The following is a 19036-nucleotide window of genomic DNA, read 5'->3' as shown; positions in this document are numbered from 1 at the left end:
AAACTTTTATACAATACTTTGGTAAATTATAAGATTATTTTATATATTAACTGCCTACGTGGCATCCAGTTTCTGAGAAAAAAATTGAATTGAGGAAAACTAGGTATGAACAAGTATTTGAAATACTTGAAAGTGGTCAGGTCAGGAATTGGAATAATCGGCGAATATGTATGAGGAGGTATAAGGATGCTTTCAAAGAACCCTCAATAAAGTTCTATCAAAGCACATGGCTCTAAATAAATGAGCTTTAATATATTGTACTCATCTCTTAGCGTAATTTCTTTAATGACTCGTTTTGGTACTTTGTACAGAATAAATATGCGTGGTAGATATAAATAATTTATAAGAAATCTGAAGAAAAATAAAGAAGATCAAGGAAACCTTGGGATGATCAAGAAAATATTTCATACACTTGAAAATGGTCAAGTCAGGATTCGCAATAATCGGGGGAATGTATGAAGAGATGCATGAATATGAAAGTGTCGAAGATTGTTTGCAAAGACAGATTTGTATGTGGTTCTATTCTCTGCCTCCCCCGACTAGTTCTCCTCGTTAGTTACTATTAGTTAATTTTAAATCAATTAATTATTTCTTAACTTGATTTAAAGAAAGGTTCATCATTAATAATCTACCATGAGGTGAAAAGGTACAAGTAGATATACTAAACCAGATGGTCCAACTGTCGGGGATATACAGTGGCAACTCGGTTTTGCCAGACTGTACCAATTAGTAAACTCTACGGAGCATAAGCAAGCCTACACAAAGCTGACCTCGAAACCCCAACGTGATCGGAAGGGTTGGTAAAACTGACCCCAGTGGCAAAAGTGACTTAAATTTGAATACCGTAAAAATAACGTAAAGAGACTAAAAACACATTTTGTAAAGTATCTTTAGACCACGATACAACCTTGATGGTGTTTGGAAATCATAAAGGTAGATTTGCTGCAAAAGGATCCGCGGTATGACATTTTGTCACTAGAAACTGTACTACTAAAATCCTTTAATTGATGCTATGTTGAATATGATTCAAATCAATTAAATTTAAATAAGTATATATAAAATATTCTTAGTTTTAAATGAATAAATTTGATATTTTCTTATAATATTTCACCTTAAGAAAGTGAGAAGGGAAAATATCTCCTAATCACATGATTATGATTTTTTTAAATTAATAAAGGGTGAATATTTTAACGATCATAATAAGTTTCTCTTGCTTCTAAACATTTGAAAAAAAACTCACATGAGTGAAATAGTCAACTAAGTATAAAAATATATTAAAGTGCATTTTACTAGTTTTACAGTAAAGTACACTGAAGTCATCATTTCTTAGTAATTTACTTATTGTTCTTTTATATTTATTTATTTTTCGTTTATATACATAGGTACTTTTATAATGAACTATTTTATTCGGAATAAAAAACGGAACTTTTGTGAAAAGAAATAATTTCAGTGAAATAATATTTAATTGAGTATATCTTTCACAATACTTTTCAGGAAAATATGAGCTTTACATTTCAAATAATTTAATTATCTTAAGTACATAATCATTTGAAATTGAGGTTCCCATTATTAATGTAACAATGGAGTTGGCATTCTCCCGTAATGTCTGTATATTGTACCGAGTACACAAAACGAAAGATTAATAAATCATTTCATCCAAACAGATTATACAGAAATACTTAACACTGTGACGTAATTAACCGGACTTATTTCTGGGTTGGAGCAATGAGAAATGAGAATGCATTTATTTAAATTACAGGCATCAGAACCTTGGCCGCAAAAAGGACGAAAAGTCATAAATCACACCAAAGTTTGGAAATATAATTATGCAAATGTATTGAAAGCGGTGTACCTACTGAGAGAAAATTTAAATGCTTCATCTCACCAGTTTCTCGCCTTGTACAGAGCGATTAGTGATCCTGCCAAGCCCCGACGAACGCTAATTTCCATGATTAACACCCTCTTATTTTAATCATAAGAAATGTACTGATATTCGGTTACTATTTCTAGGAAATACTTTAAAATATCTTATTAAAATCTTGAGTCATAAAGAAAAATAAACAAATGTACTTATACATACACACGCGTGTGTGTGTGTGTGAATATGCGTATTTGTATACATGAGTGTACATATATCAAAAGAAAACAGAAAAATTCGTTCCAAACAAAGTCTTACAGTTTGTTTCAAGTTTGTTTTGTATCGTGATGTTTTTTTTACAAAAAATAATGATTCCGTATTCTTTTGTAACATAAATATATCTTTTTTTTCTTTCCATTGGATTCAAGTTTTTATTTATTTCTATTAAGTACGTAAGTCTTTCTGCCTATCTAATTTATTTAAAGACGTCTACTAAACGAAATTATTTTCGAAGTGACTTTAAACAAAAATCATCGGTATCAATGTTTTATGGATTTTGTCTTCATTATTTTTATGGTTTCTTTAACCAATCGACTTTTGTGAACTTATCGGCCTACCTAGAATTTCGGTTTTAAAAGAGAAACTGTGCCCCGATTTTATATGGTGCTCAGCTAGAAACGTCGGCAAGTAGGATTTCAAACACACAATAATCCAGAAAAAAATAAAATATCATGTCATAATAATTATTTAAAGACATAATGCCTGTTATACAAAGAATACCATGCCCATACCGCTATAAGATATAATCTCATAACGACGCTCACAAAATGATGAGCTGGCTTTTAAGCTAGGATTAACAGAGAATCGACATTTTTTATGCCCCGAAGTACTGAGAGGCCAATTTATGACAATCTCATGGTCGTACAAAACTCTGAGCAACTTTTCTACTCGAACATAAACAATATTTTTTACGATACATAAACGCTCGATGTCTTAAGCCGGTACCTAAAAAAATATATTGCGTTAGATTCGCTAAACGATCCTTAAGCATTGATGGATTAGTGGCCTTGTAAAATTATAAAACAATACAAACATTAATTTTAATGGACGTAATGTTCAAATTTATAATATAAAGCAAAGTAATAAAGTAAACTGTGTATCTATAAATGATTCTATGCTACATTATACTCTCCAATTGGTAGATAAAATATATCGTAGTATAGTATATCCATCATCGAATGCAAACGAATCAACCATTTATGTATTTTCGTTCGTCAGAAATATTCTGGGTTAAAGATTTTCAATTTTAAATCATGCAATTTAGTATTTTTTTTAAATAATTATTATAAGTACTTAAAGTTTTTTTTTATTATTATTATTGAGGCTTCTAGTTTCAGTCCTTCTATAGAAAGGTAATTTAAAACTAATATCTTATGCATGCGAGAATATTATTATCGTATAGAAAATACGTTTTAAAAGACCTCATACCTATAAAGGTGAAGTAGTTACATAGATATAGGACAACAGGAGTCATTTACAAATTTGAGGAAAAAATCAACAGTAAAAAAATATATAGTAGGCATTATAACATTGGGATAATCCAGTTCTTTTTGACGCATTTGGTGTTAATACTATAATATAATATAATTTTTGACGAATTCAGTATTAATACTATAGTAAAATCATTAAATTTTGAAAGAAAAAAGTAAAAATTTAATCTGTAAAAGAAATAATAATTATGGTAATTTAATAATAAGTGCATATCTTAAATTCGAGTTAACATTCAAATTATATATTTGAACGATTCAAACTGCAATAATACATTGCATCACAAACACATAGTTATAAACTATTATAGGTACTTTGCTCGGGGTTTTTTCAACAACAAATAAAATTAGAAAAAAGTAGAAGAGATTGGGCTACATTAAATTGAATTTATATAGTATTTAGCTTATAAAATACCTTATTCAAGGCCAGATAATATCCTGCAAATCTATTTATTACAAGAAATAAATAAAAAATCAAAAGTTATATTGTTTTAAAAATTTCATCACAGAGTAGGTGGTATAATATATGTATTTGATCCTTGTTCTTATCTTGATCAAATGGTGTATAGGACATTGTATTGATGAAGTGTCAATATCATCATAATTTACATGACAGGTAAGAAAAATCATTGAACAATATACTAATTTTTAAGTTATTTGGATGGAAATATAATGAGGTTTTTGTGTGTTTTAATGTACAACAAACAAGGTTCCATTATTAACTTCGCTGGTTTAAGAAGATAATACATAATCTAACTAGAAATTAAAAGCTAGATTTATCAGTAAGATATCAGTGAAATTCAAAGTTATTACATAAACTGAAAACGAAACAATAAATAATATTATTTTCTCTTCAACCTTTTTTTGTGTTGAGGTTACAATAGGAGACCTCCCGCGTCGAGTTCAACCGTTTCTAATACATTTGGCATTATAATATCTAATACGATGTTTCAACAAATTAATCATAGGATTGCAAACAGCCGACATCTTTGTTTTAATGTATTAATATCTATATAAATAAAAGAGGAGTATTCTTGTGAGTGACCGACCGCTTTCATTAGACATATTATATTAGTCCCAAACGATACTGAAACAATTATGATTGAAACAAAGTATGTATTAATATTTATAATTAATTATGGAAGGATGAAAGTTAACTACATGCAGTCGAAATGCCATCTCTCAGACGAATGTGCGGCAAAACGATGTACGATAGGTGTTCGAATTGTGAAATAAGGAAGGAAGGCAAGGCTGAGATAAGCATTATCGATAAAATCAAGGAAGGTGTGTTGAAATTATTTGTACATGTGGAACGAATGAGTGAGGAATGAACGGTTTACGAACAAATTTACGAGGCGAATGTAGCTGGAAAAAAGAGTAGAAAAACTAAGCACGATCAGGTATGTCAAATACTTGAAAGCGGTCAGGTTGGAAGTCGAAATAATCGGCGGGTATGTATGTGGAGATGCATGAACGTGGAAGAGGCGAAGAATGTTTGCAAAGATAGAGTGGTATGGCGTTCTATTCTCTCTGCCTACCCCTGCGGAGAAGCGGCGTAATGGTTAGTTAGTTATACTTAATTATTAAATATTTATTTACTCTGATAACTGCCTCCACCAAATGGTGCATAAGCAACTATATTGGGTGTAAAAAAATGTTATATAATGAGTGATATGTTTCAGATTATTGGATACAGGAGAAGAATATATTTAAACTCAAACGAAGGACAAAACTGTTAAAAAAAGGCAAAAAACATTAAATATTGCCTGAGAAGGGTTCAAAAGTTAGAAAGCTATTCATGAAAATGTTTATTTTTGTAAGTGTTTTTACACTAAAGGGTGATTTCAACGAGTTGGATAATCCATACAAACTAAGCACTGGGTATTTGATACAATGTAGCATGATCCAGTACGATTGTGTAAGATGTTGCTCAGTATTGAACTGCAAAGGTTAAATCTTACGAATACCGAGAACAAAAATTGATCCTTATCCGAAATCGTGATTGCGCTATATAAATCGATCGACGAAATAAAAATCGATTTTCAAATTTATCAGTCAATACGGCTCCATAAAATTATGATATTTTTATTGTTTTTGCTATCTGATATGTAAACGTAAAGGACTAGAAGAAATTATTGTTCATGGAATGTATATTTTGTAATATGATACACTCGAAGTATAAGTACTAGTATTATTTTGTTGTAGCATTCGATAGTTTGCTCGAATTGAACCAAAATCTCTCCTGAATCGAGGAATTGAAAAAAGTCATCGTAGGAAAATCGTGACCTTCTAAAAAGTCTTTACTCGAGAAAAACAGGTGTATTTTTTACATTTGTTTTCTTGATATTTAATGAAGCAATAAAAATTATGTTTTTTTAGAAAAATTCTCATAATTTTAAATTTCTAAATGAGTGATTAAAAAAATATATATTAAGGATATTACTGATATTGATTTCTTTGATTATGAACATGATATTTTTATAAAATAAAAACGCTTACAAGATCTACTGTATTATTAAGAACTAATTCTCTTATGTATTTTATATGAACCAATTCACATTTTTTCAAATTTCGAAATGAGTGATTTAAAAAATATATTAAGAAGTTTCTGATATTGATTTCTTTGATTATGAACATGTGAATATTTTTATAAAATATACACGCTTACAAGATCTACCGTATCAATATTGCCTCATGAAAAGAGCGTCGTAAAAAAAGCAATTGTTTAATTTTATACCTCGCAAAAAAGTAACGTAACAATAACTGCTGCGAATCACGCGATAGAGACAGTGTCCCGGATTAAATGAGGTATAATTACTCAGATCATAATGATTTATTAGTTCACGAATTATGTAAAACAAATTATTTTAATTATGATTTCGATGTATGCGCTATTATTCGTTCTTCGCTCAATGCTGAGAAAATGTGAAATAATTATGAAGTACTCGACGTGAATTTGATGTTAACGGTTATAGTCATAATATATGGAATTACACAATGAAAATTCAACGATAATTTGCTGAAAATCATAAACTATTTTTAACTTATTGCAACAACCGAAAACTTTATTTAAATCTAATACAACACTATTCCAGGTATAAATGTGTAAATATTATACAGTAAAACAGTCAGTGTTTTATGAAATTCTTGTACCAATAAAACTAATCCTGTATTTTTAACAACAAAAAATTATAAGCAAAAAAAATATTTATGCCTCAAAATACTATGATAGGATCGTAATCAATATTTTTTTCTTATTATTATTATTATCGTTATCATCACCTAATGATTCATAGGGCACCGCATCGTATTGACGCCTTGTTTTCTTGATCTTGAATGTACGTTAACACGTTTTACAGCCAGGCGACTTGACGATGGTTACCTAGTGCGTTATCATACAGACAGCCACACAAATTGTCAACTATTGTCATTGGTTGCACAGGTCCAGTGCGTACAGGCCTTATAGGATAGCTAAGATATAGAGACGACATGCTTGACCAGATGGAGCCACATACCTGAAGTTCGTGCAGCTGCTCCCTCTCATCGAGTAGCACGATGCGGCACGCGAGCACGCGGCCCGCCCCGCACACCCACTGCATGGCGAGCTCCTCACTCCACTGCCGATTACAGAACCATCACGAGACTTCTGCTATCCTGGTGAAAGAAATACAAACACATTTTACCGCCAGTTGTAAAGTCGCGATCACAGCTCAGTGGTTAGGTTTTTTGGACGTGTATGTCTTTACATTTATGCACATACTAGAATTAAATCAAATTACAGAAATGTATTAAACTTTATAAAACAAAACAACTTTGTTTTAACCACTTTTTATTGGTACACTTTTTACAGCTGGTTTCGACAAAAACTTTGTCATCCTTAGGGTTTATGTACTAATTCTAAAACATTGAAATACTCATAGTTAGGTTATAAATAATTACCCTTCCCTTATGATGCCAAAAACTTCCACGAACTCCGTACACGTAGTAAGGGAAGGGTAATTAACTATAACCTAACCACATACTAGGATGAAATCAAATTGTAGAAATGTATTAAACTTTATAAAATAAAACAACTTTGTTTTAACCACTATTTATTGGTACACTTTTTCCAACCGGTTTCGACAAGAATCTTGTCATCCTAAAGGTTAATGTACTAATTTTAAACCATTGAAATACTCATAGTTAGGTTATAGGTAATTACGTGTACGGAGTGCGTGGAAGTTTTTGGTATCGTAAGGGAAGGGTTATTAACTATAACCTAACTATGAGTATTTATGTATGTTTTATATTTAGTACATAAACCCTGAGGATAACAAGGTTCTTGTCGAAACCGGTTGGAAAATGTTTACCGGTAAAAAGCGGTTAAAACAAAATTGTTTTATTTTATAAAGTTAATAAAATGTGCCACAAAGTATCTGCGAAAAACATTCAAGAAAAGAATTGTATTGATTGATTCAGAAGTAGAGGTGTGACTTATGACTAATGAATGGATAACAGTTATTATTAAAAATTAAACACTTTATTAGACAACTAATTGAGTTTCATTTCACATGATAATTTAATAACAAGTCTAATACAAGTGTTTAATTTTTAATAATCAAGATATCATTCCAAAAAGTTAATGCCAAATCAATAAATAAGGTAACTGTTACAATTTCAGTTACAGATTAGTATAGTATTCATAACTATTTCTTTCCAGCTTTTTTTCAAGTTTTTGTTGTCAATTTATTTTATAAATACAAAATACACTAATAGCTTTAAATGATTGAACCCAAAAACCTAATTGAATGAATATTTATTTAAAAGTAGTTGTTATTTGTTTATTTTCTTTCTTCATTTATTCATCCATTAAAGTTTGTAGTAATAACTATTCATTTTACTCTTAATTTTACTTGATGAATACTAGTATTTGTTGTATTAAAAACAATTTTAAGAGTTATATTTTGTTCAGGCATTTTTTGTTGGAACTGCATGTTATATAATTAAATAACAAGTATTTATATAGTTTTTTTCACTATTTTATATTTTCTTAATTTTATATTTATTTTCCAGTATTTATATAGTTGTTGATGTCGGTAACGACAAAACCCGGTTACTGGCCGAATAAAATACATGTGGAAAAAACTTAATACATAGTTGTTATTTCATTTTTTTTAAACTATTGTTCACTTTTGAGGAGGAAGATTTTGATACAAGCATTTAAATTTTGTGAAATGTTTATATAAAAATCTCCCTCCCCAAAAAAGAGCAAAATAATACTAAAAAATCTTGCACTCTCTCCACCTTTCACAATGTTTCTCGTCTCTATTTTCGTCAAAAAGGAAATATGAATACAGCAGTATACTTTATGATTGGATGTTATAATCATACCCATATAAACTGGTAAGTCTCCGGTACCTACCTACCTGGCAAAGTTCTTCAAATGTAGCATAATTACTGTGGCTTTTACTCGAGAACGCTCCATGCATCTGATAATAATGCAAAATTTTAATAGCAACGAGAAAAGTGCCCATTGCTCTTACATTATTTTAGTACTTCCTCTACTTACTGAGAACCCTGGATTATTCCCGGAATTTCAAAATATAGAATGAGACTATCCTTTAAATAACGAAACATTATATTTCACTAGGTGTAGGATAGCAAAAAGGTTTCTTGTTATTTGATTATTTAGAAAGAGGTATAATTTAACTATTAAGGTTAGAAAAATAAACTTTTTGCTCATTTAATGTTCTAAGCAAGCTTTACGAAATTAAGGTAATCCTAAATCGCGATTAAATAACGGCAAAAAGTTTTTTTTAAAGAAATTAAGGTAGGAACGTAAAATATTTTTATGGTTTTCATATTTATGTTTCATATATTCATCTCGGTCCAATAGGAATGACTAGTAAAATATAAATGTAAAAATTTTGTAATTCAAGTAATAAAAAGTTTTAATTTTTCGAACAATAGAATGAAGCCCAAAATTAGTTTTTCTATTTGAATTAACTACAGTTATACTAATTTTCAAAAAGATTGTTCTCTTAATACTAGAATTCTGCTACTATCATCACATCGTTTTGCAAGGGAGATGATGGAACGTCACACTCATCTGTCATCACATACACTGCAATCTTACTCATACATCTAGTCACACATGCCATTTGGTGACGTAGAATCTTGATATGACTAGATTTTAGGTGCTGGTTGTATTAAAAGATCAGGTCAATGTAGACTCAAACTAATCAATAAATGTGACCTGAACCATTTCGTAATGGTTTTTTTCGAAACCGATAGTCATAAAGTAAGTAATATAAGTGGTAAATGAATGATGAATGATATTGAGAGTGTTGTATCACCATACCACAAAGTTAAAAATGCTTTAAATATGCAAAATATCTGATTCTATTAGTCATACCCAATCTTTCATGATCTTCCACGTTCTCTTCTCCTTTTAACATTTGTTAAATATACTCTCTTAGTCATAATATCGTCACCCATTCGCTCCATATGTCCAACTCATTTTACATGGACTAACGCATTTTTTTATTTAAGGAAAATAGTTTAAGTACGATTTAATATTTCGTACCCTTTATATTGTCCTGATTTATAGTTATGTTTTATATCGCTGTGGCATATGTAAATTAAAAATTCAAATAGCATTATATTTTAAAATATTATTCTAACTCTAGGTCCTGGTAGCAGAGCACTCATGGTAATAAACGATTTATTATCCTATAAAATATGCCATTAAAATGACTTAAAATACGATTTCGTTATATGTAATAAAAAGGCGAAAAGGTGGCTAGTTATGACTGTTTTTATTAAGGATTTAACGACATTCTAGCTTTCAGTTTTAAAGGACATAAGAGTTAATTTAATGGTGTCTAATAATAATCTCCGGAATAACTCAATTAATTTACTTTGGTCAAATGGTATGATACATTTTTTTGTATGTACTTAGATACATATATGTTATATTTAATTCAGTTTTGTGTTTTATCTTCTAAGCTAAATTTTCGTTAATATATATATATATATATATATATATATATATATATATATATATATATATATATATATATATATATATATATATATATATATATATATAATATATATATATATTTATATATATACATATATATATATATATATATATATATATATATATATATATATATATATATATATATATATATATATATACATATTAAATACGTGATGTATTTATAAATACAATGATAATGTACGACAGAAGATGGTTGATGTGAGGTCACTGAGTGAACTTTCAACAACGTCATTAAAATGCAGAATGGATGCATAAAATAATGAGTAAGTGGAAATCCATTATGTATCATTTCATTCAAAATAATGGTTGGCTTAGTAATTTTTCAAGTTTTAAGCTTAAATAATACCTATTTTACGCTTTTTTCCTTTTTTGTTTAATCACTGAATTGTGAGTTATAAATTTAATACATACTACAAATATATTGTCCTGTAAATTTGAACTTTTTTATGAAATCACAAGCAAACCAAGTTGAAATAACTTATTTTTATGAATTCTTAAATTTACGTGTTTAAATATAAAAAAAATATGAAAATTAGTTACTAATCAAGTAAATGAAATACGAATTCGTTAAAGGTTAAAGGGCAAACAGAAATAACAAATAATTAAATGTGAATTCATAAATATTTTTTTAAGAAAACTTTGATGTTGAAAGCCAGTTTCTAGCTTTGTAGAATTTTCTATTGGACATGGGTTGTTAATGTATGATATATGTACGAAAATATAAAATAAAGCTTTGATAAAGTACATCGTAATATGTATCTCTCTTTATGAGGCTTTGTATTATACATAAAACGTTTATACGTTTTAAAAATTTGAAATATATAAATGTGTGTTTAATATTTTTAGACTTTTAAAAATTGAAATGTGGTTTTGTCGATATGTTACATCCACTAAATGAATGTATTTCGTGATCAAACTGTTATGTCGTAGGTATCATTAATACTCTTTGGAGAAACTGAGTTTTTTTTTTTAAATATTCAATGAGACACGAGTCGTTGAATATTAAAAATACTTGATGAGCAAGCATCAAGTATTTTTGAGAACAATTGAAAGTTAAAATAAAACAGAAAATGTTGGGTCATTTCTTGGAAAAGTAACATTAAATACATGTTTCAAATTTCAGTTATAAATTCATGTCTAATAATCATATCGTAGGTGTACAGTACAAATCACATGTGTTCAGTTATATTTTACGTTAAAATTTGAATTGTTATTTCTTTTATGTGCAAAATAAGTTTTCTTCCTTTCTTTCATTTATTTTGAGCTGTAAAATGTACAAAGCTAAATTTAATCAAACTCAAATATCACCCGCCGATCATTGTCTGATATGCGTTCAAGAAAGGTTAAAAGCAACGATGACTACACCGTTTTTTTCTCATATTGCAACAGATGTTGTAAGCTACCGAGATGAAGGTCTTAATGGAAAAATAAAATAAAAAATTCCGATGTTAGAAGGAAAAAAATCCCAAACATGGTGGGGAGATAAATATCGTAGAGTTATTAGTGATTTGGAATAATTGAAATATCCAGATTTTATCTTCATGATCAGACAATTATAATTATTATTAAAATATAGCATACCGAGGCTACACGGATCGCAGGGAAAACTGGATAAAAATTCATTAATATTTTCAAATAAGGCGAAAATTATGTACAAATATTATATCACTGGTACTTGTAAAGGGGTATTTTGGACTTGTATCACAAATTTATTTAATAACTAGCTGAATCCCGCACGCCTTGCTGTGTCTTAGTCTGGTTGAATGTAAAAGAAAAAAGCATACATTTATAATACATTTAATTTCACAATCCTTGTAAGTATACAATATTTAGCAGCAATGAAGAAAAACCTGATGATGGTGAGTTTTATTGCGTTCATTTCTGTTGCATTCAATAGATGGCGCTGCCATCGAGATTTTTTAAAACATTTTTTTACCTGTCACAGGCAAAGATTTTGAACATGAGAATGTAAACATTTTAATTTATATAATCAAATACAATAAAAATTTTATGTAATCAAGTGTTATATGAGGAATTTTAAAATTTAAAAAATACTACAATTCTTCACATTACATTAGGAATTTTAAGATTTTTAACACACAAAGAATTACATTACAACGTTTACGAAATAAGCTTTTTTAAATCCATGAGTGATAATAATCTCTCTAATGGTCGAAGTATTGGACAAGATCAAAGATACTGCCAAACAATTAGATTGGTGCACGATTGTACGTCAATGACCGCTCTCAGTCCCATAGAACCCGGGAACAGAGCAATGCCGAGGTTCACTTTACCAATACACGAGATTGGCAATATAATAATATACGACAGATCCTTACTCTCAGCCCATCCATCGTACCCGCTGCAGGAACAGATTTATTATAACCCCGTCTACCTTCGGGAGGCGAATACTAATATTTTTAAAGTGACGCTGCACCCAAATGATAAGAACTGCCTCGTACGCTCAACATATACAAAACATACATACTTACATGTAAAATTACGTACCTACGTGTGACAATTTAAGGAACCAAACATTAAAATGGTGCAGAATATTACATCAAGTTATCATAAATTTTATATCAACTTGACTCTTGAGTTTCTCGGTTCGAACCCACTCTACCACAATTTGATTACTATTTTTTATTAATCAATATTTTTAAAACAATTTCTTAACATCTTTACTTAATACAATCATAAAATTTTAGTTACGCTGAGAGACGCTCCAAAAAAAAACTGAGCTCATGTGCTTGGAGAGGGACATTTTTTTCTTTTAAAATGAGCCGCTTAGGATCACAGAAATCGTATGTAATTGAAGAATTTTTGGAGATAAAAAAAAATACACAAATATTTCTCTTTTTAGTATAAAAAACAACTTACTCCCATAATTCGTGAAAGTTTAGTAGCTTGTATGTAATGAAGAGAATGTCTTCTGTTTGGGTTTTTTTCTTCTTCATTATATTAGATTGAAAGGGGAAATCCCTCGTGGCAAGACGACTTCTTACACCAGACATTACGACAAATGTTTTTTATTATTTGGCGTATATTCTACAATTTATTTTGTCTGCTAGTTTGGTCTACTAGATACCAGAAAATTGTTAATTTTACAATTTTTAATTCATTAAGATTTTAGCTATATTTTTTTGTATCAAAGAAACATCTTCTCAATGCATAGAGAAGTGTATAAAGGTATTGAGAGAAAGGTGAATACAGGGAATAGAATAAATGGTACTTTGAATAGTGTGATTTCAAATGAAAATATGTCCATGGAAGCTAAACTGGCATTTACCAAAGGAGTACTGGTATCGACATTCATGTATGGAAACGAAAAATGGAATTGGCAAAGAAATGATGAAAGCATAGTGAATACTGTTGAAATGCGTTCCCTCAGACAAATGGGTGAAAAAACGTTGTATGACAATTTAAAAAAATGGTATTAGTAATGAAGGTATAGCTGTGAAAGGATAGCAAGAGAATGACTAAGACAATATGTCTGGCAAATGTGAACGAGAGAACAGAACTAGAACGGCCAAAAAGACTTGGCACGACCAAATTATTCAGAATCTGGCGGTGTCAAAAGTCTACGTAATTGGAAGGCATGTATGACTAGATGCATAGACATGAAAGAAGCTAGGAATGTATGTCAGGACAGTGTAGGGTGACCTTCCATCCTTTCTGCCTACCCACGGTGTCATTAGTAGTACTAGTAGTATGTATATTCCGAAAAGTATAAAATATATTTAACATAAACTTTAAAATGGAGGTTTAAAACATTGAATTATTTTTCAGCACGACTTGAAAGTATATTATATTCCCAAATGCACGACAGCCGTTTTCGTTTAAAAATACGAAGTTCTGCAATGTTCCTTTAAGGATGTAAGTAAATGCGTGTACAATATACACGTATGTTTGTATATTAAACCTTACGGAGACATTTTGTCATGTACTTGATAGCGTAATTTGCATATAATAAGCTCGGTGAACATGGGTCGTGTAACGTGTAATGTCGTCGAGCTTTCTCGAACCAAGACGAGTCATTATTGCTCATACACCAACGTGCATAGCACGTACATGTATAATACTTTAGTTTATTTATAACTTTGTAATCATATATAACATTTACTGGAGTTTCAATATGCGTTTAGTCATCCAAAAATAAATCGAATATTTTTAAAGTTTATGTCATCTGTATTGTTTGGTAGTTTCATAGATCTTGTCCAGTACTTAAGCCATAAGTATGTTAGATGGATCGTGTTCGATTCCCAGAAGGATCAAAATATAAATACTATTGATTTTTCACTTAAATATTTATTTTATATTACCATACCTGAAGCGCAGGATTGATCGCCTTGATTTCATGTTAGTAACGATCAAGATTACACTGCGTCAATGCGACGCAGTGCCATATCACCACTTTTTAAAGCCTCTACTCGTTTACGAGTGATTTTATCCATATCACGATTGGGTGTAGATAAAATTTAAAACAAGAGTTATTTCACAAATCCAAAAATTTATACTATCGAGAGTCCATCATTTAATCAAAGTACGTAGACTTCAGTATTAGATTGTTGGGTAATATATCCAAAATAAAACAAGGTTTTTTGGATTGAATTCTAACCTTGTTTTATTTTGGATATATTACCCAACAATTCAATATGGAATTCTACCAACTGTCTGCAGTTACAATAAATTCAGTATTAGAGTTGACCCGAACATAGTTTTAACACAGGCGCAACGCTGGTATACAGAGTGTTAAAAACTTACGACGTATAGTAATGTTAAACCTATATAGTTACACGCTTCAAACACCAGTGTACGTGCTTGTTCTGTCAACTCTGATGGCGTTAGGAATTAGTAAGCCTGTCAGGCTTAGTTGAATAGATCACCTCACCCATAAAGGATAGATCGACAATAATTTGAAGTTATAAAATTTCTAACGAAATTGCTTTAAAACACTTAGTATAAAAATATATCAACAGATTTAAAAAAAAATATTTTCACTAAATTTTACTTCATTTTTATGAAATAGTCAAAAAATTTAATTAGCCTGGACACCAATTTCAATATTTTGTATATTTTGGTTTGAAATGTGTCTTCGGATTATTCCTCTGAGGATCTGATGAAAGCTTGCATAAATTAAAATGTTTTTCATATTCAAGCCGTTTATGTTAATCAAATTAATTACTAAATTATTTTGTTTTAGGAATTGCAACTAAAACTTGATAATTAGTCTTGGTCTAACACACTTAAGTTTACAACATTAGTACCTAGGGTAAATGTTCAGTTTTTTTTTAAACCGTACAGGCTTCATTTAATTAATAAATTGTTCAGTGACTAGCCGCATTATAATTATTGGTTCTTTTTTACAGCAAAATAAGGAATTCTGTCTTAGTTATTATAATTATTATCATTATTTTAATTTGTGAAATCTTTGTCATTATTTTATTATTATTAAAATTAGCCTCGGTTTTGCAGTGCTTGTGTTCTTGTTTATTGTTCATAAATATCGAGTGGCTAGTTACTGTAATTAAACGTACTTTATTTTTGAAAAACATTATTTTTAAGGATTTTCTATCCCAATTCTAGTTTTAGATTAACAAGAAAATATCGTTTCGATATTTTTATGAATATCAATTAAACTAAGCGAATTTAAATACCGATAAATATAGTGATCACTCTACTCTATAAATATGGTATTTTTCTAAAAATCGTAGAAAAATACCATATTCTTATTTTCAATACAGCTAGCCATTGTACCCAAAACATTTATATATATTCAAAGTTCATTATATACAAAACGTATGGACAAAGTGTCCTTTACTATAGTTAGGGCTTGCGCATGCGCCTGGCGGCTGTCAGGACTTTTACTTTTGAATAATTTTTGAAGTGCGCGTGTGTGATGCGCATCACAATGACACGAAGTATTATTACGGCTCGGTGGGCTTGCATTGAATACCAATGAAGACTAGCCGTGTGATGAAATTGATAAATCAGCTAGACTTGACGATTATAGGAAAAGAGTTGTAGAAATTTAAATTTTGTACTAACATTTCTTGGTGGAACAGCATTTTATGTAATAAAATAATAACTGTTTAATTTTTTCCACATCTATTTTATTTGACCAGTGACTGGGTGTCGCCGTTACCAACATCACCAATCTGATGATGTCAGTGACGACGAATATAGAAAAAAATATATAGTTATTATTTTATTATAGTTAAAGACAGAGCTTTTTTTAAAAACAAAAAGGTCCCAGAACTCATTTAATGTCAAGCTTTTTACTAAAACAAAATACATTCAAATATCATTTAAATGCAATTAAAAGCAATTTTTCCTATCATTTTGACGTATTATACAAATATAGATTATATTTATGTAAGCAAAAACATTGTTTCGTCTAAATGATATTGAAATTTTAAAAAATAAATCGTGAAAAAAGGTGCTGGAACGCTCGGCTGTCCAAATTTAAAACACAGTAAGGGACATATTTTTTGTAGTAGGTATTTTTTGCACTTTTGGACTAAGTAGAGTCTACTTAGTCCATAAATGCAAAAAAACCTACTACAAAAAATGTCCCTTACTGTGTTTTAAATTTGGACAGCCGCGCTGTTCCACCGCGTTACATGGAAAAAAGCCCTGGTTATAGAAATGTAAAAGCAACATCAGGTATTACAATTTATTTCTATCGACAATTTGTTAATGGCGTACTATATATGGTAATACACCATCCCATTGATATTACCTACATTCATAATAATTTGATCAGCAAGGTTTGTGAATCGATTTCTTCTCAGATACTTCCAGATGTTATCTTTCTGCTATAAATCGAATGACTACCCAAACCATATAAATGAATGAAGCGAGTTCAACGCGTTGGATGTGGATACATTTTTGGCCCCGGAACGGAAACTGTATTTAATCGGTACATTTCAAGATGTCTAATCCAATCGCTAGATTCCGCGAACTGCGGAGAGTGGAAGAGTACGTACGAGGTTTGTCTATTAATTAACTATCCTTCCTCAGACACTGAGTGGCAGTACAATAGGGAGGAGTTTATTACGCCTTTAAATATTTAATTACACAAAACAAAAGAATTGGATACTCGGAGAAGGAAATCCCTCCAATAACTGCCTTCTAAAAACACTACCTTTCTCGGAATTTAGAGCTCCTTATGTACGTTCATTTAGGAACACCGCTCAAAAAACGTGTTATCAAATAATATGTATAATAGCGGTTAATTTTGCGACCGTTAGGGTAACGTAATTGATACTTGAATCTCTACGAAAACGTACTATGGTTTCGGCCATTTTGCGATCACTTGAAATTTCGGGTAAATGGATAAGATTAATTTAAATTAATACTGTTGGTACTAAAAAAATGTTATTTTTCAATAATAAACAAAGCGTGATATTTTTTATAGCACTTATTTTTACGTGACATAAATTCAATAAAAATATAACATCGTTTAAGCGTTTCTAGTAACAAAATATTTAACAATTAAAAGTACAGTAAAACCTCGATATAACGGACTAATTAAGGGGAGGGGGTGTCCGTTAAAGCCAATAGTCCGTTATATAAATATAGGTTTAAAATAAAACATTTTTTGCTGTTGAAAATATGAATATGCATGAATGTAGAAGAGGCAAAGAATGTTTGCAAAGACAGAGTGGTGTGGCGTTCGATTCTCTCTGCCTACCCCTGCGGGGAAGCGGCGTGATGGTTAGTTAGTTAGTTAGAAAATATGAACACTGTATTTGACTATAATTTATACTAATTCTATTTATTGTCTTCGGATACTCGTCGTGAAGTGACGTAGCTGTTCGATATCGAAGAGATTTTTTTCGGTAATCCTGCATTGAAGAAAGAATCAAGTTTTATTAGCACTCTTGAAGTTTGCTGTTTTTTTAATGATCAACTCTCTAAAATTATAAATATGCATAAATTATAGATGAACTTCATTATCTTACCGAGATGTGATCTTAACACTGATATTTGGAAGTTTTGTTGCTTTTGTTGCAAATTCTAGTGATAGACGTATGACATGAATATCATGACCGCTAAAAAAGTTTTTACATGCGGCGACACTTGAATTTAGGCATATATAATATTAACGGGACTTTTTTTTTACATTAACCGGATTTTTCGTCCGTTATATCCGAAGTTAGTTAAATAAAAGTCTGTTATATCGAGGTTTTACTGTATATTGAAAAATATTATTTGCAATGTATTGCTTGGTGACAGTCATATCGCACGTTACACGATAAGCCGCATTATTATGGGTATAGAGTTCATTCGAACTCACGGTCACGTCTCCGAGACTCGAGTCGTACAAAAAAAACATTTAACACATGTCATCTATAGAACAACAGTCCGTGACAGGATGCCATAAAAATGTGGCACTAAAAGGAAGCGAATCAGCTGGGCAGACACAGTAGAGTGAGTAAAGTGCCGGGATAGCAGCAGATGAATCTTCATCGACTCACTTATACCGGTTACCGCTTTGGTATTATGTTATACTAACGGGAGCGGCTATATCAACTCCATACTCCATGGGCTATGCCGTAACATTCAATTGGACTAATT

The 19036-nt window shown here is 30.3% G+C and overlaps 1 protein-coding gene across 5 annotated transcripts in view; it reads right to left on the bottom strand.

Annotated features, from left to right (window-relative positions):
* Window positions 1-19036, bottom strand: part of LOC148302933 (band 4.1-like protein 4A) — a 252422-nt gene that overhangs the window by 223660 nt on the left and 9726 nt on the right. For all 5 annotated transcript variants that reach the window (XM_088270824.1, XM_088270829.1, XM_088270828.1 and 2 more), the window contains exon 2: window positions 6921-7059. In XM_088270824.1, the coding sequence (XP_088126950.1) occupies window positions 6921-7004 (84 nt within the window). In that variant the 5' untranslated portion in view covers window positions 7005-7059. The remainder of the gene's footprint in view (window positions 1-6920; window positions 7060-19036) is intronic.

The sequence above is a fragment of the Brachycentrus maculatus genome, unplaced genomic scaffold, assembly GCF_059751285.1.
Source record: "Brachycentrus maculatus isolate JH-2025_06_01 unplaced genomic scaffold, ASM5975128v1 h1tg000396l, whole genome shotgun sequence".
NCBI lineage: Eukaryota > Metazoa > Arthropoda > Insecta > Trichoptera > Brachycentridae > Brachycentrus > Brachycentrus maculatus.
The sequence above is the reverse complement of the archived record's forward strand: the minus strand, read 5'-3'. Positions and strand labels throughout refer to the sequence as shown.